This window comes from Solanum dulcamara, chromosome 8 (genome assembly GCF_947179165.1).
Source record: "Solanum dulcamara chromosome 8, daSolDulc1.2, whole genome shotgun sequence".
In the NCBI taxonomy this organism is placed as follows: domain Eukaryota; kingdom Viridiplantae; phylum Streptophyta; class Magnoliopsida; order Solanales; family Solanaceae; genus Solanum; species Solanum dulcamara.
In genome coordinates this window covers 64,620,882-64,635,720 of record NC_077244.1, presented here as the reverse complement: position 1 = coordinate 64,635,720, position 14,839 = coordinate 64,620,882, and the positions used below count along the sequence as shown (strand labels likewise).

Sequence of the window (14,839 nt, the reverse complement as noted above, 5' to 3'; positions counted from 1 at the left end):
AAAGAAAACAAAAAGAGTACATTTGATTCAAAACTCCAATAAAAAAAGTGTTAAAAGTTATTTGGGTGGTTTTGCAAAATCGGAGTTAAAAATAATGGCATAGAAAAGTCTTTTCTCAAATGGCAATGACATAAATTAACCAAACTTTTAACAGATGACATAAATGAGTCTTTTCTCAAAATTCAATGACATATTTGAGCTTTTTTTCTTTTTAATATATTTTTTATCCTGATAGATTAAGTTAAAAAGATATAGCTCTTTATATAAAGTATATTTTAATAGATTTGAGTTAAAACGACATAACTCATAATTATTTTTTTTAACTTACATTGGAGAAAAATAGTATACGTGAGTCATTTGTGTAACAGTATGAATATATGAGGCCATTTTCCCTTTTTGAGTACTAGGATTGTTTACTATAATTTATGTATTTATATACTAGCTTTTTATTTAAATCACTTTTTTAAAATGGTTCTCGGGACTTTAACTCATAATTTTAGGATTAAAAGTAAGAGGTGCTTACCATTTGAGTTTGACTGGACAAAAAATTCAGAAATAGAAACCTAATTTTATATTATAATATCTATATAATTATAATATTTTAAAAAAGTATCATCTTCAATAGAGCTTCGTATTTGCGCTTGTTTGGGGAGTGCGCCTCAGCGCCTTTGGCTTCGACTCCTATATTGTCCTCCTTGAAAATTTAATAAGAGTAGAGATGGATCTTTAAGCAATTGAAATTCACTTCAAATTGAGAATCATATTGCCGCAAATATACTCTCGGAGAAGAATTAGGTATGCATGGATAAGCCTTTTTTTTAGTGCAATAGCCTGCAAATCACAAAAGAAATATAAACAACATTAAGTATGTCTTGTGCGATGAGCTTGATAAAAAAACGCATTGAGGTAATATCGAACCCAAGGCCTCCATTTGAGAGATACCTGCACAATCAACTCGGTCACTACCGAAGTGACTCCAAAAGTGAACTTTAGTATAGTATTTCTTAAATGACCTAATTTTCTTTGTTAATTGTCATGATTTGTTTTTCATCTGAACAAAACAGCGGACCAGATTATGACCCCCTTATTCATTGATCCTGAACATTTTTCACAAGATCTTATCAAATTAGGATCAATAATATGATCTTTCTTAATTCATTTGCTTTAATCAATCATAAACATAAAGATGTGCACATGCTCATAACACCTTATTTATCCTTGGCTCTAATTTTTCACAGCTGAGCAGTGTAAGGTGCATCACATCTCCTTGATTGTCAATTTTAACTTTATAAACATTAAGCTTCTCCATGGCACGAGCAAAATCAGCAGAGAAAGCCAAGCTATCATTTGCATATTTCTCAACAAATGGCCTTGTCCTTGGATCACTCAAAAGCAATTGATCTGAACCAACAACTCCTAAACCCCTCATCAAATTGTTGAACAACATGTTGTCAAAGTCCCAGGGGTTATCACATCAAGAAACGTTGCCATGTCCGGGTTAGTTGTGTAATTCACGCACATCCCTCTGAGTCTCTCTACTAATTTCGGGTTCATTGTTGGATCGGGTTTGCCCACTATCCGATTAGCAAACTCCTTGCAATGAACAAATCCAATACTATGTCCACCTCTAACTAATGCAACCATTTCTTGGAAGTTGAAGCCTAGACCTTGGAATTTTTGTATCATTTGATCCATTGTCTCATTTGCACGTGCTAGTTTCCCTTCTACACTTGTAGCTTGGGAAACAAACCTCTTTTCGACCTAGAAGAACTTTATAGTTGGATCCTCCGATCATAACGATGAGATTCCTCGTGGCTGAGGCGAGGATGTCCGCACAAGATACTACGCCAGGGCAAGAGAGCTCGAGCGCGGGCTTGATACGTGAGACAAGATCGAAACCGTCACCCGCGAGGGAGTGGTTGATATCGTGTTCGATCTCAGGCTTGGTTAAGGCAGTCGACTTTATAAGGATGGAGGCATCACAACCATCCACCGCACAGTCATGGAAGAAGAGGCATAGGGTAGTGGCAGCGGTGACGGGGAACTCTTGTTGCTTTTGATGGACAACTCGGTAACTATGTCTTCAAATTTAGGACATGTCTTGGCGTAGTAGTCCAATGTGAGGGCTGATTGGGTGAATGGAATTGAAGCAAATGATGAAAACAAGAGGAGAAGAAACCATGGCAAAGCCATGGTTGATCGGAGAAAAACCTGTCTCCTCTCACCAGAAAGATTAATGGTGGGGTAGCTGGCTAAAAGGGGGAGGGGGGAAAACTGGACCAACTTGATATGAGAATAAGGATAGAATGGTGAGAACAAGAAAGAAAGAATGGGAATGTTGTGGTCAAGAGAAGTCTTAGGGAAAGATTGACTTCATTTTTATTCATGGCCGGATTTTAGTTTAGCATGAAATGTGGTTGACCTCTTGATTGAAAGGAGTCGTACTGTTGTTTCATTTTAATCAACTTAAAACAGTTACTTAAGGTGCCATACATTATTGTTCTGCGTTAAAATTGTATGCACCGCCAATCTAAAAAATATTTACACAATCCGCCCACTTACCCAATATGTAAATCTCTATAATATAGATTAATTCGTAAATGATTAAAATGAAGACCAAGACGTGCAACAAAATCTTAACACAGCGAGTGGCTATCACTTGAATTCTTCAAAATAACAAACACCACCACATATGGAGTCTAGGGAGGCCGCAGTGGCGGATCCAAAATTTGAAGGTCATGGGTGCTCGCTTCCTTTAACGTAAAGTTACTAGCCAAGAAGTGTTTCTTTCTAGAAGCTTACTAATATTTTTATAATTTAGTTAGTAAATAAAATACTAAAAATAAAAAAGTGAAAAAATAATAAAGAAAAAAAAAGAAGCCAATCGGATTTGAACCTTCGCTAGAGGGCATTGGAACGCTTTGCCATCAACTTCAGAACCAAAGCACCCATCAAACCATTTGGTTTATGGGTGCTCCCGATTAGATTATATCAATTTACCAGCATTTTCTATATACATATACCAAATTTTCGTCGCGGTAAGTGGGTGCTCGAGCACCCAATACTTTGAACGTGGGTGTAGCCCCTACCTTGTGGAGGTAGAGAGACTATTTCCGAAAGACCCTCGGCTCAAGTTACAGAGAAAACAGAAGTAATAAAGACATCACAAATAATAGGGGGAACATTTTAAAGCATACGGAGAAACGGAACAATAGCCACAACAAAATAAAATGATAGCCGAAGTAAATAAACAACATCTAGTTTGAAATTACTATTTCTTTTTTTTTTTTACACAGTTATGCTTGCAAGGATGCTACGCAAAATTTACCAACTCAAAACAGAAAAAACTGTGAACAAAAACTGATTGAGATGTAACCTCACTATCCTGCTCACCATTAAACGCCAGAACATTGCCAACAAAACCACTGTAAAACAGGAGGCTCGCTTAACCTCTTGATTCTATCACTACTGTTCCCATTTTAATCGCCTTTAGTTTTTTCCACATTCTAAAAGAAAAAGCTCCTACTCCCCAACAAAACTTAGGTGCATCAATAAATGACCAGAATAAGGAGAATGAGAATCGACCTCAACTATACTTCATAGTTAGGTAGCAACTTCATCAACTTCAGAGTGAAATACGAAGCTTGGGAAAGTAGTAGTTACATCCCTGCATCAAGAAAAAAATATCTCATCAGACAATGACATCCTATGTCTAATGTATTTATGTTCGCCATATATCATTATCAAAAATTGATACCTTAGATACGAAAGAGTCATTATCTTTAACAATGAAGGATTTCGGCCCACATAGTCATGCCATTCGGATTTGTCAATCTTTCCATCCTGATTTGAGTCTGCCTCCAAAAATGTCTACACATTGAAATACATTGATCAGTTATTAAAATTCGACAAGACTCAACTATAAGGAGTGCAAAAAGTAATAGCTTTTGTAAATGCTTTGCAGTATTCTATTCTTGGTTGACCAAGAAGCCGGACCATACATTACAGTAAGAATAAATTGCAAACAGAATGCATTGGTTCCGTTATATTATCAGACAGAGAAACAGTGTAAGAATGGAAACTTAAATTGGTCATTATCAGTAAACTACCTTATCAAGTATTATCTCAACGGTCTCATCAGCCAACTTCATCTCAGACTCACATAAAAGTGCAATCAACATTTGCTTAACCTGCCAAAATCACAAATAATGAAGATGCCTGCAAATGTATTGGATAGATACCAAAAACCAATAAAAGCATAGTGTAAAAGTGTGATATACATCAGTTAATGCTTTGAACTTAAAAGGGTAAGGCATAATACATAAACAAACACTCAAAAATTGGCCTCAACTGGCAAATAAACACACTAATTTTGAGTATGTGCATCTAGACACCTCAACTTGTCTCCACTGTGTCAGTTGAACACTTCAACTTATGAAATGGTCATGAAGACACTTCCAAAATATATGTGTCACATCAGCATTGGGTCTCCAAGAGATACATCAGGGATGAGCTGGAGTGTTTAGTTGCCAATTGAGACCAAGTTGCGGTGTCTAGATGTACACTCTCAATGTTGGAGTGCTTACTGGCTAGTTGAGGCCAAATTTATGTCTTTTTGTGTATTATACCAAAGGGAAAATTAAACAAATATGAAATGACTGCTTCCTCCAACTTCCAAGATGACTGCTAAAACTTGAGTAAAGGGGTGGAAGACACAATATGTAAAGAGGAAACAGCCAAGAAGTGAAGTACAGTTGAAGTGTGACAAATGTCTGGAAAATGCCTCCCTCTAAGTCCTCCGTGAAAGCTATTATAAGTTATAGCTTGAAATAAGGAAGAGAGGAACAGCTAAAGGGCTCACAGCAGCAGAGTGAAAAGTGCATGGTCTCAAACATCTAGAAAGAAGACAAATCCCTCTGATCTAGTGATCATGGACCAACGAGACAGAAAGATAAAAACAACATTCTGACCTCTGACCTCCAAGTTACACATGTTGGTCCTTCTTAAAACACTTATAATTTTCAAATAACAATAGCTGCAAAATTGGGCAAAACTTATCGCTCTCCAGAAAATGGTAAAGGAAAGGGGTCTTAATTTGTTCAAAGATAAAACAGCGATTAGTCAAATAAAGCAAGCAGCCAAGACGCCAGGTTACATAGACTCCACGTGTTTGTGTTCATTCTTTATTGATCTATTTATTGAGGATGCGACAGACTCCAACTCTTCAACAAGCCAAGTATAACAAGATGCTTATAGATCATTTTCAACATACCATGAAGACAAACTAACGAGAATAGCATACCTCTTGCCGCTCGATGAACCCCGTGTCATCCATATCATAAAGCTTAAATGAAACTGCAACAGAGAGATGGATTTTCAATGTGCCTCTTTGTGTGCCAGTTAAGCATTAAATTGAAACATAAAAAGAAGAACTACACATTTATATTTATCATTTGTTTCACTTACAATCGATCTTCTCTTCTTGAGGGGCATTTGGGTGGAAAACGTTAAGTGCTCTAACAAAATCACCAAAATCAATAACTCCTTTTTGCTTTACATCAAAGAGATCAAAAATCTGCAATCAAAAATTCAAAAGGCAAATAGATATATCACGTCCCATCAAAAAAAATAGTTCTGAGCTTTTCACATTTAATCTAATCAGCTTCACTAATTTGTCAAGTCATCACATTCCGTAACTTAATCCACAGTTTAATGAACCACTATAGGAGTTTTCTGACGCAATATATTAAGCTATAACCTCTATGCTAATTTTACTTAAAGAAGCTATTGAAGCATAAGCAAGCTGTCAGTTACAAACCAGCATAATATCAACAAGGGGAAAAAAATGCCATGTACCATATCAAAGCAATACGTACCCGATTTGCAAAAAAGTTTTCTTTCTTTTTGTTCTTGAATAAAGCCAACTGAAATTCTTCCTGCACCTCCAACATGATTTTCACAAGCATGAGAAAAACAAAAACAAGTACTTGTCATAAGGAAAACAATATTATCCGATAATACATCTTCAGAAGTTACTGCAGCAAATTTTACCAGGAAACTGTTGAAATTTTACCAGCAAATTTTACCAGGAAAAGAGAAGCAATGATGAGATACAGTCTCCAAAGACAATAGACTGCACTAAATTGATACAGTAATAAACAAAGCCATGCTAATTCTCTGTCACACGTTGCTTTGACTAGCTATGTAGTGCATTTTATGTGAAAGAGCGAACTCCATTAAATGTCTCACAGAAATAACATTTTCACAGTCTCAAAAATAATTTTTTCATTTCATGATAGAGCAACCATCAGAAAAGACAATTATAATTCCTGTTCTAGCTGTGTCAAGGAAAGTTTTTCCATTGCTTACCAAATGCCATGATTCAAGATACACCCAGTAAGACTTCTTTTTTCCATCTCTTTACATCATTCAAGTTGGTTGAAAAAACTACCATAAAACTTCCACTAAAAGTCAAAAGGAGAACTCATAAAAATACAAGTTGATGATGAAAAACACAGAACTCAGTCTAGTATTGCAATAAACTCACAAACCATCCATCTGGGATGATGCAGAGTCACAACCCCAAATTGGCACCCAATAGACTTTGCTTGGGCAGTTAATAGAAGACTACCTTGCTTATTAGGCCATCATCAATAACCGAACTGCTAATATTCTTGAACAGCTCAAATAATGCTTCAACTTCGCTTACACTAACTGCAAAAGAGGAAAATAACAGAGAGGAAAACATATAAGCAAGGACGTGCAAAAGGGGTGGGGGGTAAGTAGAGAAAAAATGCCAACTGAAGTTTGGGTTCGAGAGGATATGTAAGCAGATAAAATAGTTCTGCTACAACCTATGGGATAACCAAATGACTAGACCTAAAGTTTGGAACTACATCAGGCCAATGTCTTGCTTCTCCAGCTTATGGCACTTAAAAAGGTAATAGATCAAATATATTGTAAGAGGAATTCAAAGAACCCAAGTGTACAGGTCAGCACCAAATGTTGAAAGCCTAGGAACCTTTCGGTGCAAATTTTTAACATAACTTAAAAATTAGGAGGGGCGTACACAAGCCGAGGTAGAGCTAAGACAAACCATCACTAAATTAGAGTGCAGACTCATGAGGCGTTAAGCTTTATCAATGCCATGAAGGCAAAGATGGACGCACTCGAGGTGCAAGTCGACACTAGCGTGACTAAAGCAGCCAGGAATACTATTGTGATGAGGGATGCTAAGATCGAAGCTACCAATCTATCAGTGTTCAAATGGCTTCGTGATGCACAAGAAATGGAGAGCATTCTTTGGCACTTGGAGAACTAATTCAGGCATGAAAAAATGAGGGACAACGAGGCCAAGATCAACACCATTATGTTGTACTTATCAAAGATGTCATGCTATGGCGGAGAAGAAAGGTGGGTGATGCTGAGAGGTTTGTACACCATTAGCACGTAGGATCAATTTAAGGCTGAGTTCAAGCGACAATTTTCCCAAATAATGTCTTGTTCGAGGCAGGGCGCAAATTTAGGGAGTTAAACCGACAGGGAGCATACACAACTATGTTAAGGAGTTCACCACCTTTATGCTTCAACCTCACTAGCGATGACTTGTTAGTTCACTTTATGGACGGGTTGCATACTTGGGCTAAGAAGGAGTTGCAACACCGGCAAGTCACATATATAAACCAAGCAATAGTGGAGGTTGAGCCTTTTGATGGATTTCAGGCATGACAAGTACGATAAAGGCAAAGGCAAGCAGTCAAAGGGTATCTAAGAATAGGTTAGGGCTTTTATTTACCCAATCCATATTTTACACGTATTAATTTGGGCGGGTTGCAACCCAACGCATTTTTATTCAACTTGTTTTCAACCCTGCTTATTTGACAGCAGTAACCTCAAAACTGGCAAGGAATTCAAAATCGAAGGTCATTGCTTTTGACTTCCATTAACTTTTGTCAGATTGTTCATCATAAACCTTTTAAATTCATTGGCAAACTGAATTAAGATTTGCACATTAAAATCACAATTGAAGAAAGGTTAATTAATAACTTACAGGCTGTTTGAGATGCAAGGACGACAGGATCTTCATGTCCAGGGAACTTCTTTGTTGCCGTAGAATGTAAACAGCCCATCTACTGAAGAATGAAGGTCAAGGAGTAAGAAAACGACTAGACCAGTGCCTAGCAACCAGCTCCACTATAATACATCATCAAAACCATCTTAACCAAACAATTGCACCGTTCAAATTCAAGCAGACGATTTAGGAATTAAAACTTCCATATAAAGGAAAATAATAATACTTAAAATCCAACTAAGGATAACTCATAAGTATCTATTATATGTGCAAATTCATAACCTAAAAAAAATGATCGTGTTATGCTCCAACCGAAAACATTCTCCCTGTTTTCTCTCTTTTATGACCTTCCATTTCATCAACAAATTATAATTATATCTAAGAATGCAAGCATAACAAATACCCAGAAATCATGCATGTAAAAGGGCGTAACAATCTAGAAAAAATTCGGAAACTTACCGATAAGACCGCCAACTGAACAGACAAACAGAAAAGTTCGAGAAGAAGCTAAGTATACAGCAGCTCAAAAGTGAGCTTCGAAGAAATGTATGTATATATACTCAGTCATACTTGTACATGAAGTTTCTGAGACAAATAGAGTGAATGAGAGGTCAAACTACAGAAATTGGGGGCAAAATAAAACTACAAGGGTGAGTGATGCACACGCGCTTCTTAAGAGCGTGGAAGTATAGGATACTTAACCCCTCGAATAAAAGAATATTATTTTATTTTTTTTATAATTCATTAATTTCAATATTTTCCGTAATATATTTCAGATTATAAAATTAAAGCTTATTTTGATATATTTGACTATATTTAATTCAAGATCATAAAATTTTAAAAAAATTCTTACTTTTTTAAACTTCATATATTTGGTTACTCTGGTTTAATATATTTGACCATTTTCCGTTTTAATTTTGTTTAAAAGAAAGAATGTTATTTTGTTTTTTTTTATAATTCATTAATTTCAATTTTATCCCAATATATTTAAGACTACAAAATTAAAAAGTGTTTTAATATATCTAACATATTTTAAATTAAGACCATAAAATTCCGTATCAAATCAAAACTTGAATAACAAAAAATTAAAACACTAGAAGTAAATACCGTGACTATGTTAGAAAAAAAAAACGTATTTTTGCATTTACTATGACTTAAAACATTAAGATTATGTTATACTATTACATGTAAATAACAAATGTTATTATGTGTCCATAAATCTGATATAAATTTCTGTTATAGACAACTTTATTTCATTGAATTAATCCCTAATTCGAAGAAGTTTCCATACATAATGTAAATTTATTTCGTGAGCGTAAATTTCATAATTGATCACATAATTGTGACTTCTTTTCATTAAAATCATAATAATATGCCGTTGTTCTTTGAAATTAGAGTCTAGTAATATCAAAACTATAGTGAAAAGGAAGTGGAACGAGAATAAATAACCTTTTGGATCAAATATTCGTTTAGTACCACTATTAACAATTTAACATCAATTATAGTGTCACCAATTAGCCGTTTTATATGTCCCTTTTAGTAGTAATTTAGATTAGATCATATAATTACTTTTAACTTATAAATCCCTTTAAACGATCATGTTACATAAAGCTCTATAATTCTTTTTTTGGCACTTGGAAAGTGTTGATAATATCATTAGACATGTGTTCGTTGTCTCTAAGACAAATTAAGAATTTCCTAGACATATTAATAGTATTGTCTTAAATGCTTTCGAACTCGTTAATGTTGAAACATCCATCATAAAAGTCACTCAAAGTAACTTACTTAAGCTAATTCACCTTTTTGTTTTGTATCGCCTATATTCGCTAGCGTTTTTCTTTTCCTACCCCTAAAAGTAGTTGCTTTAATACTCTTTTTTCTTTTAAGTTAATTAATTAACTATGTTGACATGCATGAATATATAAGGTTTCCGGAAAGATTTTTTAGAAATTAGTTTTTTGAAAAGTTCTTCGGAATTATTATTTTTTTGAAGAAATTTAAATCTGTTTGAATTTTGTTCAACTTCAAAAACAAAAACGAATCAAAAATACAAAATTTAACAAACACACCTAAAAAGAAAAAGTTTGCTCAACCAAAAAAGAGGAATAATAGGAAAGTTTTTTGAAAGATGATAATAAGGACGTATTTATTATCCAAACTATGATTAAAACTTTGATTATGTTAATTAAATCTTAACATTTGATTCTAATCTATGTCATGTGTCTCAAATAAAAAATTGAAGAAATGGAGATAATGAAAATGGAAAATGGAAAAGAGCCCTATCTGACCTAAATTAGGCCATGTGCAAAAATACTTGTGATGACCTAAGTGTTCTTAGAAACAAAGTAAAATTTGTTGAAGCCAAAAAGAACTTTTTCCTATAAATATTGGTCTTCTTCCTTCATTAGAATATCCCAAAAATTGTAAGAAACTCACTTAATTTTGATTATTTTTAATCTTGTACTTTCTTTTGTATACCGATTGTTATAAAAAAAATTAATCTCATCTGCTAGCTATGGCCGTAATCATATTAAAGAACTACGCAAAGTATGTGTCTCTTTATTTTCTTAACTATCATTATTGTTATCTTTGTTATTATTATAATGCATCTTGGCTAAATCCCTCACTAACCGGATTCACGCTCCTAACACTTCTTCTATTCTGATGAAAATGCGAAGAAGAACCGTGCAACTATCCTATTATGGAAGAATTAGTATTTAATTCCTTAATGACTATTCAATAAACCTTTTTTTTAATTGTTTTGGTTATTCATTTAACTGGCAGACAATTATTGAATAAACAACATTATCCGACTATCTCATGGATATGATAAGAGAATTAAGAAAACAATTATCAAGTTACAAAATCAATAAAATGACTAGTTTGTGGCTTACGTATACATGAAAGTTGTTACTCCTATTTATTTTCTGAAATCAGAATTAATCAATATTTCTTATAACTATATTTTATCATATCAACAATATAATTCGTGAATATTTTTTAAAGTGTCTCTATGCGTAGTCCTTTACTCTGTGAATGCTCCTAACGTCGAAACAATTTGCACAAAAGTCTCCTTAATAAAGAGTTCTCTCTCATTTTTATTTCTTGAGTTTTCTTTTATTTTTTCAATAAGTAAACTCAAAAATATGATAATAATTCACGATAATAACGCCATTTTGTCGGTAGTAGAAACAGGGGCGGAGCCACCTTATGGTCAGGGATACATCCAAACTTTCTTCGATAAAAAATTATATTACTTATACATGATTAAAATAATTTTTTTCTATATATATATAAGAGATGTCGAACCTCATTCGAGTAGTTCATGTATTTACTTTTTCAAATTTTGAACCACTTAATTAAAATCCTGATTCAACCATTGAGTACAAGTAGTCGGAAGCAGGAAATATAGCAAATAACGTTAAGAGCAAGAGCATTCCACAGAGTTGAAGCATGACAAGGGAAGATTTTTGAATGACTGTTGAGTAGAAATTGGTGAGCAGTTGGGTAACTGGAACTATGATTGAAGAGTCAATGTTCCTTATTGATTGCACTTCCGCCAAATAAATTTGGGAGAGTCTTGATGATAATTAACTACAAGCTAGCAAGGATTAGAAAGTTTAATTGATACAACAAATTATCAAAATGGGGTCAAAACTTGTAGATGAATATATAAAAGAATTTAAGGGAATTAATTTGTGATAGTCTTATCACTGTACACAAACCGTTAGACGAAGATAGATTGATTATAAACTTTAATAAAAGTCTTGGAAACAAATACAAGACCTTGAGAATTGTTATGCTGGGCCAAACTCCATATCCAACCTTCCCTCAACTTGTTAATGCACTGAGAGGGTACGACATGAGAGAATAAAATAGCGAGGAGCATCCTATTGATCAAATCATGACTCTTCAAGACCAAAAAACACAAGATTCGTTTATATATATAGACTCTGAAGCAAGCTTGAAACTGTATCACTGCCAACGTACGTCCAACAAGCAGCTGGTTGATGGAATGAAGGGAGAATAGGAACTGCTACGGGTGAATATGCAATTTATAACATATATTTGTTTATAAAAATATTATGGCCTATTAAGACCACAAGTTCAAAAACTTTTTGTTTCTAAAAAAAAATAAAAAATTTGCTATCTTGTTGTATGTTGAATCTTGAACAAAAGTAACATGATGGGAGCCTATGATGGAACCAAAATGTTCTACTATTACCCTTTGTGATGTCCAATCTTTTTCCTAATCAAAACACTTTTACTGTTTTAGGCAGTTACATAACTACTACTTTTATAGAAGACCTAACTACCAATTAAATATTATTCTTAGCCATTGAAATTGGAGAAAGGTAAACCAATAATCAGTAGATAGCAAGGTAGGTTTTTTTATGTGAATTAATTGTCCTTGCAGTATCTTTTTGACTCTTACACATTAATGTTGGAGAAAAATACAGAGAAAACTATAATATATAGTTATCCATCAAAAGCATATATATTACCATTCACGTTCACATAAAGTTAAAAAAGGACCAGGGGTGCAATATATATGCTGACAGAGTCAGGACCTTTACATAATTAGAGGAGTCCAGCTCTTTCTTCTTCTTTTTTTTTTAAAAAGAAGAATAACCACAGTATAATTTTTAGCAAACAAGTATCAACCATTCAATTGACACCTCGTTAATTTGGATAAGCGTGGCTCCGCCAAGGTTCTCGAGATTCTCAATCGCTTTTTTTAGTGAGGAGGAATAATGCGGGAAGGGAGCGAAACCAAGCCATCCAACAATTGAGTTCCATAGCTTAGGTAAGCACCCACGAAAGGTCTTGTGGTGCATCCATCTAGAACAGCCCTCAAAATGATCTTCTGAGATGGAGTCTTGTTGACTCAGTTGTTCATGTCTTTTTCGGAAGAGCGTATCCGATAAAAATATCAATGGTTGATTTCACAGCTCAAAATTATAGCGTACTGTCATATGTAAATAACTTTATCGTTATTCTAGGACTCCCCTCCCCTGCTATTTTTAAAAGCATGTAGCAAAAACTAAGAAACAGATATTACTATATTTCAAAAGCTATTTATTACCGGTCGTTTCTTAAGTAAAGAAAGGGAATTGGAACTTACAGTGGCTAATAAGCTATTTAGGATTGGACGTGGAGGGTGCTTACTAGTCGAGCACCATTCTTTTGTCAATCATAAACACTAATCATTTATCACATGTGAGATCACTTTCTTATTTTTTTTAAAAAAACTACCATACTAATTTCTCCAATAATATATAATTTAAATCACCAGATTCATAATATGAAACAAAAAATAAGTATACAGAAACCATTAATAATAATATAAATCTACACAAACGGTGTTCAAATAAGCGATATATAAACCGCATTCCACGAATACGTTTTGTTTGTCAATGTGCTTGAAATTGCTACTTCCAAAATTTTACCACAGTGATATTCAATGAGGTTCTAAGGTTGTACCCACCAGGAATTATGATTGGTAGAAGAGTATAAAAAGTGACCAAATTAGGAAACTTGTCATTGCCCGCAAGGAGCTACGAATTTTACCAGCATTTTATTTTTTTGCAGCATGACAATGAAATATAGGGTGATGACAAGGGCAGAGCTATCTTAGACGAAGGATGGTCTGGTTCACACTTCGATGAAAAATTATAATTTATAATTTACATAGATTAAACGTTAATTAGCTATTATGAGTGCATATTTACTGCTCGGAGAGGAATGAATTCTTCTCCAAATCATCTCTTCCTTTATTGAAGCTTTTCCCGCATTCCTGTTGATGCAGAGATCAGACGATTAATTTTGTACCTTTTTAATACAACTAAAAAGAAAATTGAAACACCTTTTCGCCAAGATCCTAGCTCTGCCTCTGATTGAAAGGGGAACCTGATCATGGTATTGTTTAGAGAATGATGTTTGACATGATGCAAGCTGTTTGTTGTGATTCAAATGAGCTGAATGTCCAAAAGTGCAAATCCGTTTGTTTATAACCTTTAAAATAAGCTTATTTCCTGAGGTGTGCCTAATCAACTCGTTAGTTTGGTAAGATAAGGCTGGGAACTTAATTTTTGCAACTTCTAGAATTGGGACTTTTTAGCCCATTCCAATTAGCCCACTGACCACAAGGGCTAGGCTGAGGCTGGCCCATGAACCACACTTAAAATAGAAAAACCCCGAACCTGTTAGTTGAGACTCTACACAAAAAATGTTATTGGCAAATAACCACTTCTAACATACGCTATCAAAAATTAACCACTATTTTAAAAATTTCCTTCTATGGTATGCTCCCCCAGTGCAAGTCTACCATGTTTTGTGCCTGCGGCGATTTTGTCAGATGATTTTAGTTAGTAGTATCATTTTCTTTGCCAACTGTATAGGCGGATTGTCCTCGCTATTATGAATTAAATAAATAAATATAATCAAATAAAACAACACGCGAGTTACATGTTTTACTGTGTCTACTGTCTAGATATGACATGTGAGGTACAAATGGTGATGATCACCCCGGTGTATACACTAGTGCCATTGACAGAAACTCCAAAATCTGCCAATGCTAGTGAAAGCCCGAAATAGTTGAGCAACTGATCAAGTGAACCACTTACCTTATTCCAACATCTATAGGAGTAGAAAGGAGAAGGTTATGAAGGAGGTCTCATTATCTATACCTCCAATTGGATGAACGAAGGATTTAGCCATTCTTTTAATATGGAATTTTATTTGAATTAGAATATCCTTAACTAAAAT

General features: G+C 34.3%; 1 protein-coding gene and 1 pseudogene across 3 annotated transcripts; both read right to left on the bottom strand.

Annotated features, from left to right (window-relative positions):
* Positions 1-521: 521 nt before the first annotated feature.
* LOC129899495 (calcineurin B-like protein 1) lies at positions 522-8,653 on the bottom strand. 3 transcript variants are annotated; one of them, XM_055974484.1, is made up of 10 exons: positions 8,531-8,653; positions 8,051-8,132; positions 6,632-6,714; positions 5,877-5,936; positions 5,467-5,575; positions 5,303-5,355; positions 4,110-4,190; positions 3,758-3,870; positions 3,586-3,667; positions 522-831 (listed from the first exon to the last, which is right to left on the bottom strand). In XM_055974484.1, exons 2-9 carry the CDS (start codon positions 8,127-8,129, stop codon positions 3,604-3,606), a joined length of 642 nt encoding a protein of 213 aa, XP_055830459.1. In that variant the 5' UTR covers positions 8,130-8,132; positions 8,531-8,653; the 3' UTR covers positions 522-831; positions 3,586-3,603. The 3 variants fall into 3 exon arrangements, with proteins under 3 accessions (XP_055830459.1, XP_055830458.1, XP_055830460.1); XM_055974483.1 differs by lacking the exon at positions 522-831 and having other exon boundaries at positions 3,241-3,667; XM_055974485.1 differs by lacking the exon at positions 522-831 and having other exon boundaries at positions 3,241-3,667; positions 8,051-8,129.
* On the bottom strand, positions 1,199-2,229 carry LOC129900065 (peroxidase 41-like; annotated as a pseudogene).
* Positions 8,654-14,839: the final 6,186 nt, after the last annotated feature.